General features: G+C 45.4%; 1 protein-coding gene across 5 annotated transcripts in view; it reads left to right on the top strand.

Moving 5' to 3' along the window:
* ETS1 (ETS proto-oncogene 1, transcription factor) overlaps window positions 1-23,323 on the top strand; it is a 112,039-nt gene that overhangs the window by 69,959 nt on the left and 18,757 nt on the right. For 2 of the 5 annotated variants that reach the window (XM_073903963.1, XM_025893551.2), the window contains 5 exons: window positions 11,570-11,689; window positions 13,229-13,429; window positions 16,274-16,351; window positions 17,338-17,586; window positions 21,983-22,243. In XM_073903963.1, the coding sequence (XP_073760064.1) occupies window positions 11,570-11,689; window positions 13,229-13,429; window positions 16,274-16,351; window positions 17,338-17,586; window positions 21,983-22,243 (909 nt within the window). Of the gene's footprint in view, window positions 1-3,629; window positions 3,732-11,569; window positions 11,690-13,228; window positions 13,430-16,273; window positions 16,352-17,337; window positions 17,587-21,982; window positions 22,244-23,323 lie in introns of all 5 variants that reach the window. The other 3 variants (XM_073903964.1, XM_025893553.2, XM_025893550.2) reach the window with 2 other exon arrangements.

Raw genomic sequence — 23,323 nt, 5'->3', positions numbered from 1 at the left:
TGGCTGTTGGAAAACTCAGTGCTGGTCTGTACCCACAGGAGTGCTCGGTGTAGGGGGATGGTCTCATTTCCTCCTGAGGAGCATGATGTTCGCCTGGAAATGCTCCTGATGCTCTTGAGGAACATGGGCATGCAGGAATGCTTCTGGGTGGGGGGATGGACAGAACCATCCCGTCATGAATGCTTGAAGGAACCACCAAGGAATTTAAAAACCTGGATAGAAGTGGTGACAAAGGAATGGTAAAGCGGTTGGGAAACCCATAGATGAAGAAAGATGAAACTTGTATGCATGGCTTCAACCCACAGAAGGAGGGTCAAAGGCTAGAACTCATTAGAAGGCAGATTTGAGCTCAGGGTGTGTAATCCTTAAGAAATCATGATGGCAGCCCATAAAGAAAATTGAGTGGCTCAAAAAGGACAGAGCAACTGAATGTCTTAGCAAGTCAGGTGCCATCCTAAAGGACCGCTGGGGGCCCTTCTGGGAAGCATGGTGATTGGGTCTCAGGTCCGGCCCTACCTCTGATTGTCATTACTCGTTAGCACATTGTCCTTTGTCCATCTGGGGAACTTGGGCGGGCTATGTGCTTTCACTGGCTGTGGCCAGCCTGTTGAGAATATTTGTCCCTGTGCTGGGAAAATGGACTTATGTATTCTTTTTCACTGTGGTTTCCCTGGGTTGAAAACAGACAGTTGCACTGTGTGAATGTGTATGAGTACGTTTTTTCCTTCTCTGTCCAGATTTATTTATTAAAAGAAAAACACATCTGCATAAAAAAGCCTTAGAACACAGGAAGAATGTCCACTTTGTTTTTCTTTCTGTAGCACCAAGACATGTGGGGTTTCAGCTTCCTCTAAGGGGTTTTTGAAGACTGGCTTTCATCTCAGACAAGGCTTTTTCCCATTGGAAAAAAACTGTCCTTTTTTGGTTTAAAAATGTATTTATATAATGTATAAATAAATAAGAAAGCCGAGAGAGAATTTCCTTTCAAAATTTATGGAAAAATGCTGCTTTCTGAACATCATTAATTGGAAGTTGCTGGCTCTTCCCAGCCTTCTTTCACTCTGCTCTCTGGTCTTTATTCTGGTGTAAGATTTCCCGGTTTCTTCTTCCTCTGCGTTTGCCTTTGTTTCCCTCTCTTCCTTCTCTGCCATCTGCCTTCCCTGCCTGCTCTTCTCCTCTCCCAGCTCCTCCCTGTCTGCCCCCCCCCCCGCCGCCCCTGCCCACGGACCCCGCCGCAGCCCACCCTGCGCCCCTCTTCCTTCTGCCTCTCCTGGACTAGCCTTCCGCGACTAGAGCCCTCACTGCAAGAGGCCCTTCTCTGTGTTTGTTTCCTGCGTGGGAGGGAGGGGCAGGCCTTGAGAAAACAGTTCAAAAGTGCAGAAAAACTTTACCTCTTCCAGCCTAAATAAACGGGCTCCACTCCATTTGTTTGCCCAGATTTTTCCTTTGCTTTCCTCATCCTCCACCTTGACCAGCCTGGCCTTCCTGGTGATCCTCATGAGCCGTCCCCCCCACCCCCCCACCATTCCTGCCTTGCCCCCCAGACCAAGTGTCAGGTGGGCGCTGAGTTGAGCGGGTTAGGAAGAATGTTCTCTATCATGAAAATGATGGGGAAAACGGAAAGAAATGTCCTGGTGTTCAGCATTTCCGCCGCCCCTGCTTTAACCTCTGCTGATAGGTCTGGGTACAAAATACCTACCAGGCTTTAGCATCTGAGGATCTGGGTTTGCGTGCCAGTCAGACCACTGCACTGGCCTGCCCGTCTTAGCAAAGTCACTCAGGGGACCTCTGTGAGCCTCAGTGTCCTCACCTATGTGATGGAGATAATACCGCAAACCTGGTCGATTTCAGGATCATGTTAGAGTATAGGGGAAGAGGTTCTGTAAAATCTAAGATTCTGTTCTGACAACAGTTCTGAAAAGTCAGAGGCCGGGAGGCAAGTGAAATGAAGATAAATTGCTTAGGCCCCAATTAACCAGCATCTCCAGGGTCTCTGGGAGGGAGGCATCAAAGGCCCATGTGTAAAGTCCAAGTAGAGGAAGCTGGGATTATATTATAGCAAGAGGGGGCATGTTAGATATTTTCCTGAGTCTTCCTGAGTGGGGTGATCCTGGGCCACGTTGGCACCAAAAGACTTATGGTTCCGTCATGAGGATTTTAGCTGATGGCAGAGCCGGAGCTTGGCCTCACTCAGAAGCGTAAGATGGCAGGAGCCCATAGGAGCGCCTGTGGCCATCTGAAAAGCTTTGGGCCTGAAAGGGACCAGTTCAGGCTTTCCTCCTGAGTAATATGGAAACGGGGCTCTGTGTTTTTCTCTGTATTTTTCGTGACAAAGAAGTCACACGGTTCTGGGACATTCAGAACTTGTAAAATGTGTGGTGTGGTGGGAGACATAGGAAATGATATGATGCATGTGACGTATTCTATAAATGGCTTGAAAGGATCATGTCAGAACTTTCAATTATTCTTTAAAATACTCTGTTGAGCTGTCCGTTTTTATGCAGGAATCCGAATCTCCACAGTTAAAACATCCTTCTAAATTGTGGGAGTGTCATTCATTGAAGGGCATGTGGATGACGAGGGTAAAATGCAGCTTTTGGGTTTTGGCAAGTTTCAAACATCTAGAAAAGGGTCTTGAGGCCCAAATTACAATTTTGTTTTGTGCCATATTGACTCTGAAATGGCACTCTTAGGACCTTTTGAAAACCAAACGGCATCTTAGGTGGGTTGGATCCTGGAGCTGTGAGGTGTTGTCTTGGCAAGACACATTTGAGATGATGTTGCTGCAAAACAGGTTTCCCCCATAGCAGACTGGAGGGTGCAGCGTAGGTCAGAAATTAGTCTATTCTGTTTTAAACAAAGAGCCAGATTCCGGAGATGTCAATTTCCATTGACATCTCAGGATCGGATTTTTGCATTCATTTTTTCTTATTTTCTCAGTTGCTTCCTTGTACCTGGGAAAATTGCCAGATTCCGTCTCCTTGCTGTCTCTCAAAGCATTAGGAAATAAAATTCTGTATTTTTTTTTTTTTTTTTTAGTCTTGATATTTTACAAGATACTTTTTAGTTCTGTCCAAGTCACCAGTCACGTACTGAGCACCTCCTATGTATTAGGCTCTGGTATTTTCACACATTTTTAATTTAATTTAATCCTCCCTGCAAGGTGGGGTGAGAATCCTGGGTAACGAGAGAATGCTCCATCTTCGCTGCTCTTGGAGACCTGTCCTCATGCACCTTCTCTTGCCAGGGCTGTCGGAAAAAAAAAAACACAGAATTGAGGAGTCATTCTGGCAGGGTTCACTCATTCAAATATTTCCTCTTTCAGGCCATTTGCCCAATGTGTAGGGTAGGAGATTTGAACTACTCTAAGTAGAGAGCAAGAAAATTTAGCTCCAGGACCCAGGGGGCAGTTCTGCTTTCTGGCTCAGATTCTGGAACGGAAGAGACTCTCTGGGTTTCCCTGAACACCTGGAATTAATTTGGGTTTTGCTCTGACTTCGAAACATTTGCTGAGGTGGAGGATGGTGGAGGGCGTAGGAAAGAAATAAATCCAGTGATTAAAAATAGCTTTGCATGTCAGGTGCCTGAACGGATTTGGGAACATGCCTGCAATCCCTTTTGTCTGGCAGGTCTGAACTCCGGCGCTGCCGAATTACAACCGCTTTCATTTGTTTTTCCTGCTCCCCTACCATGTAATGGTCAAGGGCTCATTGGAACCATGTGTGAGCCTGGTGAGTCACCAAATCCTCAGGACTTCAGTGGTAATAATGTGTTAAAACTCCTAGTGGGGGATGGGGCCGGGGTGGATGGAGGGAAGAAGGGAGAGCACTGAAGTCACTTCCTACAGATGTTCGGATGTTCAGAAGCCCTCTCCGCAGGCATCTTTCCCAGGCCGGGCTGCGGGACCCGGGGCCGGTTTCTCCAGTGCGGTTGGGAGCGTGCTTTGCCTGGGCCCGGGGACCATCTCTTTTGTCCCGCGGTGGCTTCCGTCTGAGAGGGGGCATCCATCTCAGCAGTGGCACGCTGTACCCAAGCCCGTGTGCATTCCCCGGTGGCAGTGTGCATTGGCAGCAGGTCCAAGAGGCTGTAACTGGACACTGGCTTGCCTTTTGGGTCAGCCAGGTCACTGGAGGGTGAATTGGGGATTTTTCTGTGCCGCTTCTTCTCCCCTCTCGGGACTGTGTTTTAAAACTGGCGGGTAGCTTGTAGGAGATTGGGTAGTAAGAGGAGGGTGGAAGCCTGGTTGTAGGTTTTCCTAACTGATAGGAGTCTGTTTCAGAGCTCCGGGTGTCCCCTGACGTGGGGCAGTGAGGGACTATTGGGTAGGGATGGGTGGTTCCAGAAGGGGCGCCAAAGTCTGTCTTGTTCTCTGCTTGCCGGAGTGCAGTCCTGCCCGTCCCTCATTGCTCTGTCCCATCATTAGGTCTGTGAAAACAGAGCTGAGGGTCCGAGGAGGCACACTGATTTCCCTTCTTTGCACTAACCTCAGCCCAGGGGGCTTTGTGGGTTAGACCAGCTCCCTCCGCCGCAAGGCCTGCCTGCCAAGTTTCTAGGGCCTGTTACAGGATTGAGAATCAGGCATGTGGGAGAAAGAAGACCCTGACTGGTCCCTTGATCTCTAGTTCCCATCCACCTGTCCATGAATGAGAGACAGCAACAGACATGGGGTTGAAGATTCCCTGTCACACTCTAATGAGATATTAGTGTCTTCACGGGGGAGGTCCTCTTAGGGACCAGTAACAACTTTCCAGGACAGTCAACTCTGGGGTCAGAGTGAGCAGCCCTTGGCCACAGCCATTTTTCTATTTCTGTTGATCTAAAGGAGTAAAGATGCCATCTTTCCCACACTGGGACTTTCTAGGCAGGTTGGCACTGCCCTTTGGCTGCTTGCCAACATCCCCAGCCTTTTCTTGCATGCTCCTAGTTAGAGTTACAAGTTCATGAACCCTTAGGAAGAATGATCCCTGCGGTCTCTGCTTGTAGGTCAGGGGAGTCCAAGGGACTGGCTTTCCATCCTGATTTGAGCTCCTCTCTCTCTCTGATCCAACTTCCTCACTTTCCAGATCATGGCAGTGTTGCTTTCAAACAAGCTCTGTGGTTCAAATGGGCTGATAAATAAAATGTAGACCTTGATGTAAGCACCATGGAAAGTAATCTGAAGCCTTATTCTCCTTTTCCATCAGTTTATCTGTCCCTTGTCAGCTTTCGTATTATGATCCTCCTTTATCTAGAGAATGTCTGCATGACAATAAGATGTTTGTGGGTGAAATGACATGTGGTCTGGGATTAGCTTTACAGTTCTTCAGTGTTTGGGGAAGGAGATGAATTAGGGACCGGTAGTGTTGATAGAGTTCGAATACGATTTCATTGTACTCTTCCCTATGCTTTGGTGGATGTTTGAAAATTGAGATAAGGAAAATTAAAAATGCTATTCAACATTAACCTAGAACCTATTAATAGACTTCTTTTTAGCAATGCACTGATTAAGTGACTTATCCAGTGTGATTATATTAGTGGCAAAACTGAGCTGCATGCCCTACTATGTCTTTTTCCCTTGTCTTCAGAATTCTGTTTCCAGCTGGGGCTATTGTTCTATTTCCTCCCGGTATGAACCAGAAGGCTTCTTCTTGATTTCCTTTCACTTTAAGAAATATATTTCAGTAAGACTTTATGTAACTAATTAACCTTATATTATGCGCACAGTTGCCCGTCAAGGTGACTCAGGGGTGAACACAGACGGGGAAGGAAGCCAGGTTGTCATTTAACCTGTGTCACTTTGTATGGAAGGAAGGAAGCGTCGCTACCCATAGTCCCGAGAAGGGACAAGATTACAGTTGATTCTGTAAATGCCTTTTAATTATGTCTTTATGGGGCTAGCCATATGGAATTCTGGATTTGTTCAGTCCAGGAAAGGTTTTGTTTAAGTTTTTAGTTATTTCCTCAAATGTATCTAATTTTCCAACTAAGAAATAAAAGTCCCATTTTCTCTCTCTGCGTTGTAAAAATTTTAGTGTTCTTGGATCTCTGATCTATTCCTATCTGCTGCAGCAGTGGAATGGAGTAGAAAGAGCTTGAGTTAAAAGAGTTGAAAGACTGGGGTCCAGCCCTGGCTGGGCCCTCCTGGCCCTCTGATTTTACACCAAACTTGATCTCTCAGAGCTTTGTTTCCTCATCTGTAAAATGGGGATTCCGTAGTACCCCCCGAGGACCCTTGGAAGTTTCATGTGTGGTGGTATCGTGAAATAGTATTCATGAAGGGTCTTAGAGGACCATAAATTGGTTTTCAGATGTCATGCATATTATTCATTCTTGGTGTTTCTTGCATGCTCCTCTTGATTGGGACAGCAGCCCCCCCACCCATACACACACACAGATAGTATCATCACGGTAACCTGCTAGGGTTTGGCCAGTTGGATGGTTGTGCAAGACTGGAATAATGCACCTGGCATTTGCAGTTCTTAGTTTTGTTTCTCATCACCTAACCCTCAGATCCCAGACACTCCACTTTATTTTGTTGTTTATTTGAGAAAGGTGAGGGGACAAACATCTTAGGTCAGTAAGGCACTGTCCTCACTTCTCCTGGAACAAACATCACTTCAGGCATAGATTCTATGTAACATGGTTGATATGAGTCATTCGGTTCCAAACAACTGAACAGAATGGCATGAAAAGTCACATGAAAACGTCCTGGATGGGTTTTTTGATATTGAACAGCCCTTAACCTTGAGTTACATAAAAGTGAATTGAAACCACTGTTCTGCATTTGACTTAAAACATCCATGGGGTGTGTATAAACTTTTGTTCAGGGTCAGGCCACAATGCAAAATGAGCAGATGTTTCCATGCATTCAGAATGGCCCTGGTTCGTTATGCCCCTATTAATTCAGGGAGTGCTCCCTGTTCGTTTCCGCCTCAATACTGTGTTGTCTTGGTAAGACAAGAGTTTGGGACTGTTACTCATTCACGAGCTTCTGTACAACTCTTTTCTCTGAAACTTGGGGTGATTCTTATAAATATTAACTCACGTTTAGGGTCCTGAGGGATAATCACGGGGTAGGAAATCCAATATGCTCGTAAATGTTTTCAGTTTCTCGTGCATTGTGTTTAGAGTCTCCAGTGTATTGGCATAATATATCTTTGGGTCAGGTTCTCAGCATTTTGAGACAAATGTGTTATTTGAATTTAAGATACTGTAATTACAAATATTAACAAAAGACAATTTTAGTACTTGTCCATGAAATACAGTTAGTGAATTTCCGGGGGGGGGGCATTGATTGATTTCTAGATGCCATCCCTAAAATTAGAAATATTTGGTACCTGATGCAAAAATATTATAACAGACTATGAGATAAAACATGGCAGGAAAAACAGAGATGCCTTCTTGGGCTAAACTAGGTCGGATTCTCCACCTGTGTAATGATTTCATTATTGTTGTTGATCAGTGTAATTAACAGAACTGCTGCGATCACAAACTAGCGCCATAGGGGGAATTTTTGCGTTCATATTTTCTATGAAGGGGTTTAATCTTTTAGATTAATGTCTGCTTTCAAATGTGATTATTCATCATCATTTAAATGCAATGCCCAGGCTACTACTGATAAAGACAATCCAGGCTAATTGTTCACTCACTTAGAGAGGGGGTTTGCATTTTTTAAAACCAGTGTTCCACACTGTTTAATAAGGGAGAAAAGCTCTGACTTTTCCTGTCTGAATCCTTTGGGTCCAAGGGCAATGACATGCCTTCTCCTGAGCTCATTGCGTCCAAATGCAGGTGTCCCAAGTGTGCGGGGTTGGCCTTCGCCAGCCAGCTGGGCTGTGAGCACTTTTCCAAGAGATCCAGCAGCCAGGGGCAGAGCTGATGGGTGCTCTGCAGCTGCAGCTGATAGCACGTGGACCAGGCTTTTGGAGATGGCACTGAGGTAGACAGGCAAAAGTCATTCCAGCTGCTTCTCTTGGAGAGAGCGAGTGAGAGCCTGCAAAGGCCGGTTCCCTAACAGGAACCTGCATGGGGCGTTGTCAGCCCTGCGGTCCTGTCCAGACCACACTTGCCAGAGTGTGTGGAGTTATAGGAAGCCGACTCCAGGAAACCCCTTTCTCAGGCTTTCTGCTGTCATCCATGGCCTTCACATCACCTTGGCATCTTCTGTGTAGAAGATGTCTGGGGCCTCCTAGCCAATCTCATCCTTCAGTTCCAGCTTCTCGCACAACCACTGCTTGTGCCTTTGGCCTGGCCTGTATTTTCCACATGTGTCGTCCTGGCCAATTTCCGCCATCAGTAAAGTTCTTTTCACCGAATCATAAATCAATGGCGGGAACAAACACACAAAACAAAACTCACACAGTTCAAGTTCATGAATTTGTGTTGGACGGGAGTGAAGGGAAGGAAAGTTGCTTCAAATTTGGAAAACAGTGAATTCACTATACATTTGTTGATTGACTCCTGTGTTCTCCCTGTGCTAGGAGGTGGGGGATGCTGCCGTTGTCCCTTGCAAAAGGAGTGCTCTTGGGTGAAATAAAAAGTCCCTTTCTCTGAGGTAACACTGACTTCTACTCTGAGTGGAGACATTTCTGGACCTGGCACTCGGCTGTTCACAAAGGGGCAGCATTGATGTCTTTCTTGGTGACTCATTTGATGATTACTCCATTGTTTGAAGGGCTGGATGTTATGTAATCAACATTTTATCCCCCCCCCCCCCCCGTTTTCCCTCTTAACAATCTGGGATTTTCCATCATTTTGTCAACCTTCCTGGAGGCATGTTGATTTTTCCACTAGATTACTAGATTTTTTTGGGCATGGCCCAGGGCTGCCCAAAGTCTCCACTCCCTAGAACTTCAGATTCACCCTTGGTGGCAGGGCCTGGGGAGCAGCTGCCGTGAACCCTTCTGTGCTTTTAGGGCAGAGCTGGACGCCAAGCTGTTTACTGAGGGCATCACTCAAAGCAAACCAGAGAGAAAGTGCTTTCTTGCAATGTAGTTTCCATTCATTTTGATGTTCAGAAGCGATCTATTTGCCCCTGTTTTCAGAGATCACCAATTGTCATCTTTTCCCTTCTATGTTTCCATTTCATTCAGCCAGTAACACATATGTATGTCCAAGAAATTTTTTTTTTTTTTTTAACTGGTCAGGGAATAGGGATGGCTAGTTGTGGAACTTCTCTAGTAGTCATGCCTGGAACCCAGCCATTGAATAAGTCAGTTTCATATGATACCCTCAAGATCCAAGGTGAGGAAGAGGGCTTCTGGAAATTACTACAGCAAAGTGTTATCACTGCCTGAAGATCACGCGATGGCTCGTCGGAATTCTCAGGCCATTTCTTTGCCTATTAGCTTTTTATGGGAACTTGTGCCTGAGGTGAATGCTGAGGATTTTTAACCGGAGCCACATTTATGTATCTCTGCTTTGAACATGGTCTGCGAGTATAAGAGGGATTGGACATGGAGATAAAAATGCAGATGGATGTCACAAAGGATGATACGTTCGTGAACGTGCAGATTTTGATCCCTCACTCTTCCTCGCCACCTACAGAAATCAGGTTTTAGAGACACTACCTCCCATGTGCACTTTGACTTCATCCGCTTACATGACCTATATCACCATCTCCCTAGTGAAAGCCACCATCCACCTTTCACCGCAACGATTTTTTACCAAGTCTTTCCACATCTATTCATAGTTACCTCCTCAACCATTCTTTACAGAATAGCTAAGCTGATCTTCTCTCTCTCTCTTTTTTATCCATTTTTATATTGGGGTAAAATACACATAACATAAAATTCACCACCTGAACAATTTTTAAGCATATAGGTCTGTGGTGTTACGTACCTTCATAGTGTTGTACAACCATCACCACCATCCAACTCCAGAACTCTTTCCATCTTGTAAAACTGAACCTTTCTTCCCATTAAATAACAACTCCCCATTCCCTTTCCCCCTCCAGGTTCTGGCAGCTACCGTTCCACTGTCTGTCTTGATGAATTTGATTATTCTAAGTACCTCATATAATGTGTCTTTTTGTGATTGGCTTACCTCACCTAGAATAATGTGAAGGTTCATCCAGGTCTTAGTTCATGTCAGAATGCCCTTCTTTCAGGCTAATATCACATTGTGTGTATATATACTACATTTTGTGTGTACCCATTCATCTGTTGATGGACGTTTGGGCTGCCTCCACATTTTAGCTATGGTGAACAATGCTGCTGTGAACAGAAGTATACAAATCTATCTTGAGGACCCTGCTTCAGCTCTTTCAGGTATATCGAGAACTCCTAAAACTCAACAACAAAAACCCAACAACTTTATTAAAAATGGGCACAATCCTTGAATAGACATCTCTGCAAAGAAGATACAAAAATGGCCAATAAGCCCATGGAAAGATGCTAAACATCATTTGTCATTAGGGAAATGCAAGTCAAAACTACAGCGTGGTACCACTTCATGTCCATTATGGTGCCTTAATAGATTCCATGCTTCTCTTTCCACCTCCTTTCAATCAACTGCCCTCCTGGTTCCTCTGCTTCAGCTGCATTGATATTTTTGATACTAAAATTGGCCAGGTTTCCTCCTCCCCCCATTTCATAAACTTCATCTCTGCTCCTCCCCTTGTCTAGGACCATGGTCCTCTAACTTGGGTGGTCATCAGGAGACCTGGATTGTGAGTTAAAACATAGATTTCTGGGCTCCCCCCACCCCTTCCCAGAGGTTCTGATTCAAGAGGTCTGGAGTGGAGCTGAGAATTTTGAGAATTTGCATTTCTAACAATTTCCAGGTGATGATGATATAGCTGGTCTGGGCACCACACTTGGAGAACTCTGGTCTAGAGTATTTTTTCTCTTTTAAACTAGTATGCATGCTTTAGATCTCAGGTCAAGCATCTCTGTTCTCCTAAGGGAGGCCTTTTCTGATTCCTCTGGACTTTCAGGAATTCTTGTTCTATGTTAACATCTCATCTTATGCTTCTCATGAAGCCCATATTGACGTATTTGAATGTTCAGTGTGTAACTAGTTCTGTAATACCTAAATCCTCTGCTAGCGGCTGATCTCCAGCTCCATGAGGGCAGAGATCATTTCTGTCTTCTTCAACGATGTGTTGAATGAATGAATGTTGTCATTTCTTTTTCATGGAAGTAGGTAGCAACATTAATACTCTCAGTGAATGTGAAGGATGAGTAGGGACTATGAGTGAATTAGTAAAGCTATACAGAAAGAATAAGCATTTTTTTTTTTTTTTTGGTCAAGGATGCAAAACATTCTAGGCAACAGTCAGGTTTTTCCTTTTTTTCAGGGGCCTAGCACACTGTGGAAAGCCCCCCAAATTTTACCTGCCCTGGTGAGGATGTTAGTACAGTTATTTCTCAGCTTGCCTTCTTCAGGCCACTCATGCCCTATTATCTTTTATGGGTGGTTAACTACCTATTAGTTTTTTTTTTTAATTGAGTTGTAATTAGCATATGTTAGTTTTAGGTGTACAACATAATGATTTGATATTTGTATCTGTTGCTTAATGATGACTGTAGTGTCTAGTCTTCATCACCTGTGCTATTTTTTATTATTCATATGTTTTTTTTCCTTACAGATATGGAATGTGCTGATGTCCCACTATTAACTCCAAGCAGCAAAGAAATGATGTCTCAAGCATTGAAAGCTACTTTCAGTGGTTTCTCTAAAGAACAGCAACGACTGGGAATTCCAAAAGGTGTGTTTTGTTGATGGGAAAAGAGAGGGATGGAATCAGACTTTTGGGTGAGGTTAGTTTTCTCAGCTGTAGAGATAGACATTATGACTAACCACAGTTCGGTCAGCCCCTACAGTTGGTTGCAGACGTCTGCTAGAACAGTCATAGACCCATGCCAAGTCTTCCCCATCTCCCAGGTTTTGACACAGCCATCTTGGTCGTAGGACAGTGATTCCCAAACTTGTTTGCACATGAGATTCAGGAACTTCAAAAAATTTCACAGCCCAGGCCATGTCCCAGGCCCGTGAAATTGCAATTCCTGGTAATTCCAAAGCACAATCAAGCTTGGAAAACAGTGTGAGAGTCATTCTGGGCCATCATTGGGTGAACTCAGTGAGCTACATTCCTTGGAATTTAACTGATTGCTCTTTTCTTTTCCATGTGCTTTGGTGAAATGTGTTTATGCTTGGGTGTTCTCATCTGAAAGGGTTTATTCAGGAATGTAAGGGGACTGGAGTTGTCAAAAAGGACAAATGACTGGAGAACACTTAAGCCTCCAGCAAGCAACATTTCCTGAACAATTGAGAGCAGAGAGAACACTTTTCTCTTGAGTGAGAGTATCACCGTTTGGTGCTTCCAGCCCAGTCACACCCACATCTTAGACAGAGTCTGTGACTATACCTCCAAACCTTTTCTCACGTATATACTACTTCACCACAAACCTGACAACAATGCCCAACATCCTATTAGGATCACAAGGCAGAATCAAGTGAATTCTGCCCGCCCCTGGATTTTGTAGCATCTCATAAAGTCATCTTCTAGTTGAAGGAGGCAGGGGCGGGGGGGAGGGGCGGACCTGGACAGCAGGTGCGATGTGGACAGCACAACCTGCCTGCCGCCCTCTGAGCTCTGAGAGCACCACGCTGGTGTAGTCGTGTTCAGCCTCAGCCACGCGGGAAGAGCATGTCTTGTCGGTTCTCAGATGCTACTCCACACTTGCGCAGCGTCTGCTATAATGAAATCAGGCCCCTGATAATGCTGTTATGACTAAGGACCATTTGAATGGCTTACTATTACTAGTTGCTATGATTATGACTAGCCATAGTTAGCGAAGATAAAAATGATTAATTCTAATGCCTCAGGTCGGTCATGACAGGGAAGAGCAGGGATAGGTGAGTGCAATCTCTGAATGCACTTGACTTTGTTCTTATTGTTATGAAAGATGTCATTCTGTTCCTTGGTCCTGGGCTTAAAAAAAAAAAAAAAGTCTCATGAAAGTAAGGCAGTGAGAGAGGAGATTTATGAGTCCGTCTGAAGAGGGTGGAGACTATTCCTCTGTTACTTTTTGGCTGATGGTAGTGATCTCCTAGCTTGGATAGGGATGTTGAGTGTGAGGGGGAGTGTTACGGAAAGTGCCCCGTGACATGCCTTTACAGGCTGGTGCTTCCTAAACCTGTAAACCAGAGAACATCCTCAAGTGAGTTCAGATCTTTCAATGTCCTCGCTTGGGCATGAGGGAAAGCCTGACCTGCTGGATCTTCCTTTGATCTTTCTCCTCAGACCCCCGGCAGTGGACAGAAACCCATGTTCGGGACTGGGTGATGTGGGCTGTGAATGAGTTCAGCCTGAAAGGTGTGGACTTCCAGAAGTTCTGTATGAATGGAGCAGCCCTCTGTGCACTCGGGAAGGACTGCTTTCTTGAACTGGCCCCAGACTTCGTTGGGGACATCTTGTGGGAACATCTCGAGATCCTGCAGAAAGGTAACAGGGTGGGCACAGAGCGAGGAGGAAGCCATGTGGGGTTGCTGCAGCAGTGGGTGGGGGAGCAAACCCCAGGGCAGGACACCGATGCCATTAGGTGTGGGTGTCCGATCACAGCGTATATACGGTCTCCGGAGACACGTCAGGCAGGCAGGGAGCAGGTGCTCCATAAATGTCAGTTTCTTTTTCTTTTATGTATTGGAGGTTCAGATTTTAATATTTCGCAAAATTGCACTCCCGAAGCTTCTCAGGATGCAGAATTCTGATCCCAGTCCTTACCTTAGACCCATGGGCTGGTCGAGCAGTGTCAGCAACCAGCTCCCAAGACAGATCGTTGGTTTTTGGTTTTTGTTGTTGTTTTGTTTTTGTTTTTGTTTTTGTTTTTGTTTTTTTCCCCTGGCCATCTTAATACACATTCCCTTGATCCATGGCAGTGTGATACCTGTCCACCTCCACAAGAGAGCTTAGCATCTCAGAGCTAATTACTAAGACTGGCTTCTCTGCCCACTCCCGGGGGGTGGGGGGATTGCTGCGATGTGGGCTACCTTTTTCATCTGGAGCAGAACTGGGGGTTATATCAGGACACCGTGTTGCAACCTTGTAATGACATGGCCTCCCCTACCAGCCTCTTCCAACCTTTTTGGACCAAGTGACTCATGTACCACAGTCCTGGCTGAGTATAGAAACAGCAACAGGCGGCAAACCTGGGTGTTTTTGCACTTATTTTTCTGAATTTCTTCTTAAAATAAATTGCAGTTTCCAGCAGTCAGCAGTGGCCTCCAGCTGACTGTAAGCCTAGAAGCCCGTTGCCCTCTCTGACCCAGGCCCACCCTTTCCCTGTGGTCACCAGCTCCAAGCCTGGGCGCAGATTCCGGGGGGCAGGGAGCAAAGCTCCGGATTAGCACTTTTGTTCCATATAATACCTTCCTTTGTGTAAGGATATTTTCCACTCCGCAATGCTCAGGAGAGCCCCAAATTAGATTCCTCTGGGCCCAGAAGTGTTATCTTTCTTCCTTCTCTTCAGCGTCTGCTGGAAAATAAATAAATAAACACAGTCCAGAACTAGGTGAATCTTGCTGAGGCTGCCTCCAGTGAGGACTGCAGGGCACAGGCTTCCCGAAGCACCGACGGGGTGTCTGCGTTAACTGCACAAACACCCATTCCTATGGGTTGACATGAGTGACCTGTTTATAGAGGGAGAAGATAGGGCAGGCTCATAACAGATCTGATGTAACTGTTGGCGTGTAAACACAACAGTGGATTCTACCGGACCGTGTAACCCAAATAGATCCCACTAATATGGTCTTCCCCTCTGTTTATCTCCATGGAGCGACCAGGTGTGCTGGAGTGTCTGTGATCACAGTTATGACTAATAACTGTAGAGCAGCTCCTTGTTTCCCGAGTGCTTTCCGATGCATTTTCTTGTTGGATTCTCAAAACAGCCGTGTGAGATAAGAGGACCATGTACTGTTGGTGTCCTCATCTGTAAAATGAGGGCAGATTAGGTGGTTTCCTCAAGATCACTCATTTCCTTAAACTTAGTCTTTTCAATTTAACTTCCTGCCCTGCGTTCTTTGTATAACAATATGGACTCGCAGTGGGGAGGGGAGCGTCGGGGCCCCTGAGACAGGTGTGGCCTACCTTCCTGCAAAGGAAAAGGTTTAAGAGAATTTAGGCCAATCGGGAAATCATTGAGAATGTTGGAGGACAAAAGTCCTATCATCCCACCCGTTTGCTCCTGGGAGAGGCGATAGGAACCGTCTCTCTTGAGATCCCTGAAGAGCCCAGTCGAGGTTTGTATGGAGGCTACAGCTTTTGCTCTGTAATTAAACTAGAGCAACACAGCCCCAGAACATAGCTCTTTGGGGTGGGGTGGACGGCCAAAGGTACAGGGATGTTTCAATCTGATAAGCTGCTAAAGCAAAGTTTAATAATTTTATCTCATTTGGGAACTGTTTTTCTGTGCAGGTATAAACTTGTTTTCCCAGCAGCCTCTGCTCCCAACAAGCTATCAGATATCCAAGGAAAAACCCAAGCCAACACTCCCTCTGTATGTCTGAGTCTTACAGTGAAATAGAATCAGAGCACTCCATACAATGGTCGAGGTCACACCATTGGATTCCAGGGTAATGAGAGGATCCTCGAGCTCACCTGAGTTCAGTGGAGAGCCTGTCTGTGCTTTGTTAGCTTCAACCACATTCCATTCTCATGCCAAGGGGAGTTGGCATCTGGTTGCCAACAGCAGTTGGTGATGACTGTTTTCTGTCTTCACGTGAACCCTGCCATAGCCACCAAATATTCGCCTTACCAGTGTCCGGTTCTTCTCTGGGCCTACACTTGAAATCTGGGAGTGATGTAAAAAAAAACACAACACAAAAACCAGACATCTGTTAGAAGAAGTGGAGGCTCTAAAATCTAACTACCTAAAGATTGTAATATATTTCCGAAAAGAGTTTTGGAACCAATCAGTTCGAGTGTTGGGGACTGATTCGGGTAACTTCCCAAGACATCTCGAAGCCTCTGATGGTAACGTGGTGCACGCATGCATCAGAATGAGGGTGGGATGCCTTCCCAGGCCTTAGAGATTACTCACTGGTGCTCCTTCCAAGATATTAAATCCCATTTCGCAGCTACTGAAATAATAGACTTAGCCATACTTTTGTGATCTCATCTCTAGACAAGGCCCCAGTCAGGGTAGACTCAGACACCCGCTCAGTTAATGAACATGCTGATTTCTTAGAAGAGGGACTGAGATCATTGTAGTCCTGTATCCAAAGTCCTTTTAGGCCAAATGCTACTTGCTTGTTGACCTCTTTGCTTGGTTCTCTGCCCTGTCTGTTACAGAGGATGTGAAACCATATCAAGTGAATGGAGTCAACCCTACCTATCCAGAATCCCGCTATACCTCGGATTACTTCATTAGTAAGTTCGTCTTCCACTCTTCTCTCGTTTCGCTGGCTAGCGTGGGAACCTAGGAAAGGATTCCTGTCCCAGATGATCTCAGGCTCCTTCGTGGTAATTCTGCGGAAAATAGTATTTTCTTAAATGTGGCCTCTTTGTTATTAATTTTGTTATTCCCACGAGGCATGAGGCTTCAGCCTATTTACATGTTGGTATTTTTATTAACCTGCCAACTCCTACACACTAGGATCTCTCTCGATATCTTCAGCATTGAAAGTCATGCAGAGGGACTACCACTTGACCCCTGAACTTTGATCTTACTTGATCCTGTGTACCATGGTGGCCATCAGAGGTTTGGGTTAGGGACTTGGTTGTGGCCCTTGTTCTTTCCCTTTTTACTAGTAGATATGACAACATTTCCTCTGATCCTTCCTTAAGAGTGTTCCACGTGGCTTCAGGTTCTGTTACAGAAAATAAAGCCTTCTCCCTTATGGTGGGTGATGCCTAACCTTCACGGAGAGGGGCCAGAATAAGAGAATTAGGAAAGGGCTGTTCTTATCCGATGGCCTTGCTTTTGAAGGGAGTCTTGAGCAGGTTTGTTTTCATTTTACCTTTTTATTTTATTTTGATTTTTACTCTAATAAGAGCAATGATATTAAGTACTGCGGTAGCAAGGGCTTATCGTGTACCGGAAGTGTTGGTAGGCATGTTACACATATACTCTCCTTTGCGCTTCTTCACAGCGCCCTGAGGGAAATTGCAATCATCCCTATTTTAGAGATGTGTGAATTAAGCCAGAAAAGGGAAGTGTCTTGTCAAGGGAGTATCTTGTTAAGTAGTGGAGCAAGGTGAAACACCCAGGCCCTTCTGACTTAAAATACGTTCCTTTCATTCTGTAAGGCCGTCAGCTTGTTTTCATCTTGTGGGGCTGTTGTGAATGGTGAAGACCTGCCTGTTGTAGGTACCAATTGGCTCTCTCTCCAACAGCACATGTTCTGTGTTTCCAGGTTATGGTATCGAGCATGCTCAGTGCGTTCCTCCCTCGGAGTTCTCAGAGCCTAGCTTCATCACAGAGTCCTACCAGACACTCCATCCCATCAGCTCGGAGGAGCTCCTCTCCCTCAAGTATGAGAACGACTACCCCTCGGTCATTCTCCGGGACCCTCTGCAGACAGACACCTTGCAGACTGACTACTTTGCCATCAAACAAGAAGTTGTAACCCCAGACAACATGTGCATGGGGAGGACCAGTCGTGGTAGGTCAGATTTCTTCTCTAGAAGCTCTTGGGTTTCCAAGAAGTACCTGACATTGTGAGTTTTTCAGGTCCCATTATTTTTTTCTTTGCTCTTGTTCCTGTGCATTCCTTAAGTTTCGGCCTTTCCATTAGAATGTCTAGATACAAAGAGCTTTCCAACATGGAAGTGTTGCCAAGTCCACCATGATGACAAAGACGGTGCGTCCGTTAGTGGAATTGGTGTGATGACCGATCCCATTTCTTATTTGGGTAAAATATTTTATGAAACGATAACTCTAGTTGAAGGTGGTTGTTTTTTAAGGTGTGATTTATCTTCTGTGACAGCATTTTGCTTGGGGAAGACATAATCTGCTAAGAATGGTTCAGGTGATCTTCCTGGAAAGCTCTTAGCTTCCCACGTAGCCTAGCGATCCTCCCAGAGTAGTCCTGCGTCAGACTGCAGACCTGGGCTTGCTATCTGAATGACCTCTGTTTCTCAATCTGGGCTCTCTAGCCTCCTGCGACTTCTTTGGTTTGGGGAGATACAAGATGGTTAACCAACGGTTTATTTGGAACCAGTCATCAGCAGTGTGGTGAAAGTGTGTATTTAGCTAGAGGACCAGGGAGAGAGTTGGCCAGAGGCTTCCAGAAGAAGGTACTCTTGTTGACATGACTTATGACAATGATAAAATATCCACTGACAGTGAAGTAAATGTTTCAAAATAGAGCTGACTCACTTTATAAAGCAAGAAAAATAAAAAAGGAAGAAAGTTAAGTACACCCGAATTTAAGATCAGGACACGAATGCTCAGAGGTGCAGCCCACCTCCTCAAGTGTCCAGATTGTTTTGTGTCTGAGAGAAGTGCAGTCCTCTGTAAGGAGGGATTTGTTCATCGAGGAAGAACTAGCCAATTTCTAGAGAGATGTAAAAAAAAAAAAAAAAGATTTTTCCAGTGGATAAAGGGGAAAAAAACTATGAACAGGAAGAGGAACAGGAGAAGCTCATCCGAGTGGTGCTCTGAGGCATTTGGTTGCAGGAGTCGGGCTTGGCCGGCCTTGTAGTGATTTCTGCTTAGGGATCACCCTGCGCCCCTCCTCTGAGTCTCTCAGAGCGGAGCCCAAAGACATCTTTACTTTGAAGAATCACTCTGCAGGCACCAGGGGCCATCCATGTTGTCGTGTTCTTCGAGCTTCGGCCTCACGCTTCCTCCCAGCAGGCCCTAGGAAGAGCGGCGGGCCCTGCAGAGGGAAAGTCCCTAGCAAAATCTGAACCTGCAATCTTCCTTCTTAGGGCCCCAGGGTGTTTGTGTGTCAGACCGAAGGGGTTGGGTGGAACCAGTTTTGCCTTCCCCTTTCTGACTCTTTTTTTATTTTTGGATGCATGTCTATTTAAATACATACACACATGTATGTGTATTTTTTCCTTTTTTCCTTTTTTCTTTCTTTCTTTCTTTTTTTTTTTTTTCAGGCAGGTCAAAGCAACAAAACTACTTTCTTTCTCATGGGGCTTTCTGTGCATAGACGTGATGAGGCCGGGGCTGACTGAGGGTTGGGCCCAGGCACGGTGTCACTCGGGGAGCTCTGCCGTCACCTTGTTTCTAAATTGCGTCTGGCTTTGCTTTTGTGTGATTGTCCCTTCTCCCTCTCCTTCTCTCGGCTCTGGGTTTAGGGCCCCACCATCCTTCCAACCCCATGTCAGTGACTGGGGGACCAGATAGCAACCCGAGCAGAGGGGCAGGAGATGTTTCTCTCTGACCCCGTTCCCCCTCCCTCCGAGCAAACTGACCATCGGCACCGGAGAGGAAGCTCTTGTTGTTCCCAGCTGCTGTTTGCATGTTAGAGGTCCCGCACACCAGCCCTTGGACGTGCGGTGAGCAGTTAGACAGAGAGCATGACTGCTAGCTGATGATTAGTAGTAATGATCACAGTGTCCCTATACTGCATTATAGGCTACAAAGTGCTTCTGTGTCCCACTTCTTTGGACTCTGAGTACTGTCTTTGTGTCAGGGTGTCCAGAGCGTTGCTGGGGAGGCTACCTCGTCTACTGTGTAGCGTGCTCTCAGGTCTGTTTGGTGGAGTCAGATGGCTTTGGAAGGCCTTGCTCTGAGACAGCTCACAGAGAAGCCGGCCAGTGGGCGTCTTAGAGGACACAGGCTTCCCTGCCTGAGCACAGTAGCATAACTGAGTGCCTAATCCAGTTGGATCCAACCCATTTTTGGAGAAAATACCCGTAAACGAAGGTTCCCAGCTCCAGGATTGTGAAATAGAGCTAAAATGAAAGCAGCCTACTGCTATAAACCGCAACTCTCAACAGAGTTACATTTGGCTCATGTTTGAGAGGCTGCCAGAGGGTGGTTATGGCCTAGTTTAGTGCCCTTGCTTCTTGGGGCTCCTTGGAAACTCAGCTCTCCTGCTTTGGAAAGTTCAGTCTCTATGCCCTCCAAATAGAAAAGTGACTGATAGCGAGAGAATCGTTTCAGAAAGATTGAAGTATAAATGCTGCCTAAAGTGTTGGTGACTTGCTGGGGTGTTCTCCACGAAAAGATGAATTCTCTTTCTTAGGCTGTTGGTGTGTTTGTCTCACAGAGAAATTGAATGACCATTAAGATGGGTAGCTGGCCTAAGCAAACGCCTTTTTATGAGATGCCGCAAATTTTCCTTGTTCTGTTAAAAAGAGGCTATTGCATTCTGGTTGTAGGCTGTTTTCTTGAGTCTTTTCATGTGAATTTCTGGAAAAGACGATTCTTTCATTTGTTATGATAATAAAAAACTTACATATGTGCCAGTGGATGGGGTAGGCGGTGCCAGTAACCCATGGAGCTCTTAGTCTGCCTTCTAGAGATTACTCTTCTTTGGATGATTGGAGGAAGGAATGGGATCAAGTGGATACATAACTACCTTTCTGTTAACAGCAGTATTGGAGGGGGTAAGAGGTTCAGGAGATCTTACAACAGTGGCTTTACAAAAAATATATAGATTTAACTGAATACCTCTTATCTTGGATTGTTTTTGGTTGCTTGTTTAAATTTTATGAGCGACGTATCTTCCCTCCTGTTTACTGTATATTTAATTTTGGTTTAGACACCATAATTAAATGCTTGAATTCCACTGTTTTAGCCATTCCCCACTATTATGCAGGGGAGAATACACCAGAAAACCACCAGTATTAGCTTGTATTGGCCAACCGTATTCTGGGTTTTAAACTCTATCGTAGACCAGCCACCCCTGAACAATTGAGAGTTGACCTAGTATTTCTACACACACGTTTGTCACATCCATTTGCCTCTTGGCCAGTGCTGACCTGAGGTCGTCATGTAGTCTCCCGTGGTGATTTAATTTAGGTTGCCTGAAAAGTATCTGAAAGGGGAACATAGAAAATATTCCTGTGTGCTTTTCAGCTTTTAGATACATTTATTTTCCTCCAAATTATTTATTTTTTGGGTTAGTCTTCCTTTTCATGGCATTTTTGCCAATGGAAATTTCTCTAGGAGCTCTTATGCAATCGTAGCAGCTGTTTATAACCTGGTTTGGGAAATTAATGAACTTGCATGATCTTGTGGTCAGTTAAGAATGCCTTAAGCAACTCATAGAGTAAAGGATTTCTGACTTTGCTATGGACCTTAACTCTTTAATCAACTCCTTTGTGTTTTATTGCCCACACTCCCCCACTGAAGTATAAATTCCAAGTACAAAGTTGTACTTGGAGAGGATGAAGAACATGGATTTTTCTATTTAGAAGAGCGATAGTGGTTTTTTGTTTTTTGTTTTTTTTAACTCCTGGAAAAAGCATCTCATTACTTATTTCTCGATTTGAGAAGGCATGGAGGCAGGGCATATAATTCATTTTAAAATAGTATTTGGAAAAAAATGCTAAAAAATAACACTTATGTTCCAAGGTCAAGGAAGTTCAATCTGCTCTTAGTCTAATGGAATATTTTTTCTTATGACCAAAATATATTGCCAAATTTGGCCTTTTGAAATCATCTCATTGGCCTGAGTGGGAATAGGGAGTTGAGCCTGACACTGCTGAGATTTCTTCATCTCTTCGTTGAGTCTAATACGTCAGCCAGAAATTCCGTAATCTCAAGGGTGATTCTCCACTTTTGGATTTCCGGCTCTAGAAGTCTTGAGGCCCCAAACACTGCTGTCTCCCTCTGACAGTATGAGCAGCATGCAAGGAATCTCTGTCCTAGGCCTGTAACACAAGACAACACAGAGGCAATGGGCCCTCGGACTGTGGCCCCGTGTGGTGCCCTTCCCCAGAGGAAAGCCATGAGCTTCCGTTTCCACTGGCCTCCCCCTTCTTCCATCCCTCCTGCAGGTCTGACGAGCAATCCGTCCTCACTAAGAGGGTTTTTACAGTTGTCTTTTCCCAATCCCTCCTCCCCTGCCCTCTTCCTACCTCCTCTACCTCCAGGTAAGCTCGGGGGCCAGGACTCTTTTGAGAGCGTGGAGAGCTACGATAGTTGTGACCGCCTTACGCAGTCCTGGAGCAGCCAGTCGTCTTTCAACAGCCTGCAGCGCGTCCCCTCCTATGACAGCTTCGACTCAGAGGACTATCCAGCCGCCCTGCCCAACCACAAGCCCAAGGGCACCTTCAAGGACTATGTGCGTGACCGTGCTGACCTCAACAAGGACAAACCTGTCATTCCTGCTGCTGCCCTGGCTGGCTACACAGGTAGGCGCCCTGCCCCTACCTCAGCAGCCTCTCTGCGCTTGTCGCCATGGGTGGGCTCTCTAGAAGGCACCATGCGCATATTCCTAGAGACCGAAGTCAGCCTCTTTCTTTTTTGGAGGAGTGGGGAGAAGAAGATTCTAGGGTCAGTCTCTCACACCACTCTGTTTGTGACTGGCCATCAGTTTTTGCAAGTAAACAGCATCATTCTTTCCTAGGGATCATTTCCAAGAGTGGTAGGAAGACCTTCTCTCTCAAGGGCCTCACTGACTGAATGGCTTACGCTCTAGATTCTTCTGTAGTAGAATTCTCATTAGGCTTGCTGTTCAAATGGGAAAAGGTCCTTAGTCACATTGTACTCTGTCCAGGTCCTGGCCTCTGTAGGAAACCTGTTTTGTTTTGTTTTTCTCATTTAGCTTTATTACTGATTTTCTTCTAGGAGTGAAAGTTCTAGTTGTGGTGAATGAAGAAAGAGCATAGGGAAAAGAAGATGCATGTTGAGAGCTTAGGCTTTGATTAAGAATCTGCTAGTAAAACAATTCATTGTCTGAATGAGCTGTCAGCCTGGGTGCTGCCTAACCTTGGAGACGCGTGACGAGTGTATCTGAGAAATGTCCAAGGAGTGTTCATGGGTTGACTATCAGATCCGTTCTATAGGATTGTAGTGTTCTCTAAGATTTAGGAATTGTGTCGTGAGTGGAGCTTATTTTAAGCTTTGATTACTCGGCTGCGGTGTAGGCCACTACTCTCTTCTAATTGACTCCACCCTGGACAGGTTGACATGTGGGTACCCTTTATGTGGATGGAGGCAAACAGTCCTACCTGTGTTTCCAGGGAGGTACCTGTCTGATCTTAAGAGTGTGCTTGATCCTTATTCTTGTGTCAGGGAAGCCTCAAGATTTTACTAGGAAAGCGAGCTGAGCTTTGAGAACAACTCAAAAGCTTGGAGAAATTACTCCTTCAGAGATCAGGAGTGTGCCTTTTATGCTGCATCCCACATAGCTCCTAGGGCAGTGCATTGCATGAAGAGGTGCTCAGGAATTATGTCTGTGTTTTGAGGTAGCAACAAGCTCTCTATAGAGA

This window comes from Callorhinus ursinus, unplaced genomic scaffold (assembly GCF_003265705.2).
Source record: "Callorhinus ursinus isolate GAN/ISIS: 27379988/994484 unplaced genomic scaffold, GSC_fseal_2.0 scaffold19, whole genome shotgun sequence".
In the NCBI taxonomy this organism is placed as follows: Eukaryota; Metazoa; Chordata; class Mammalia; order Carnivora; family Otariidae; genus Callorhinus; species Callorhinus ursinus.
The sequence above is the reverse complement of the archived record's forward strand: the minus strand, read 5'-3'. Positions and strand labels throughout refer to the sequence as shown.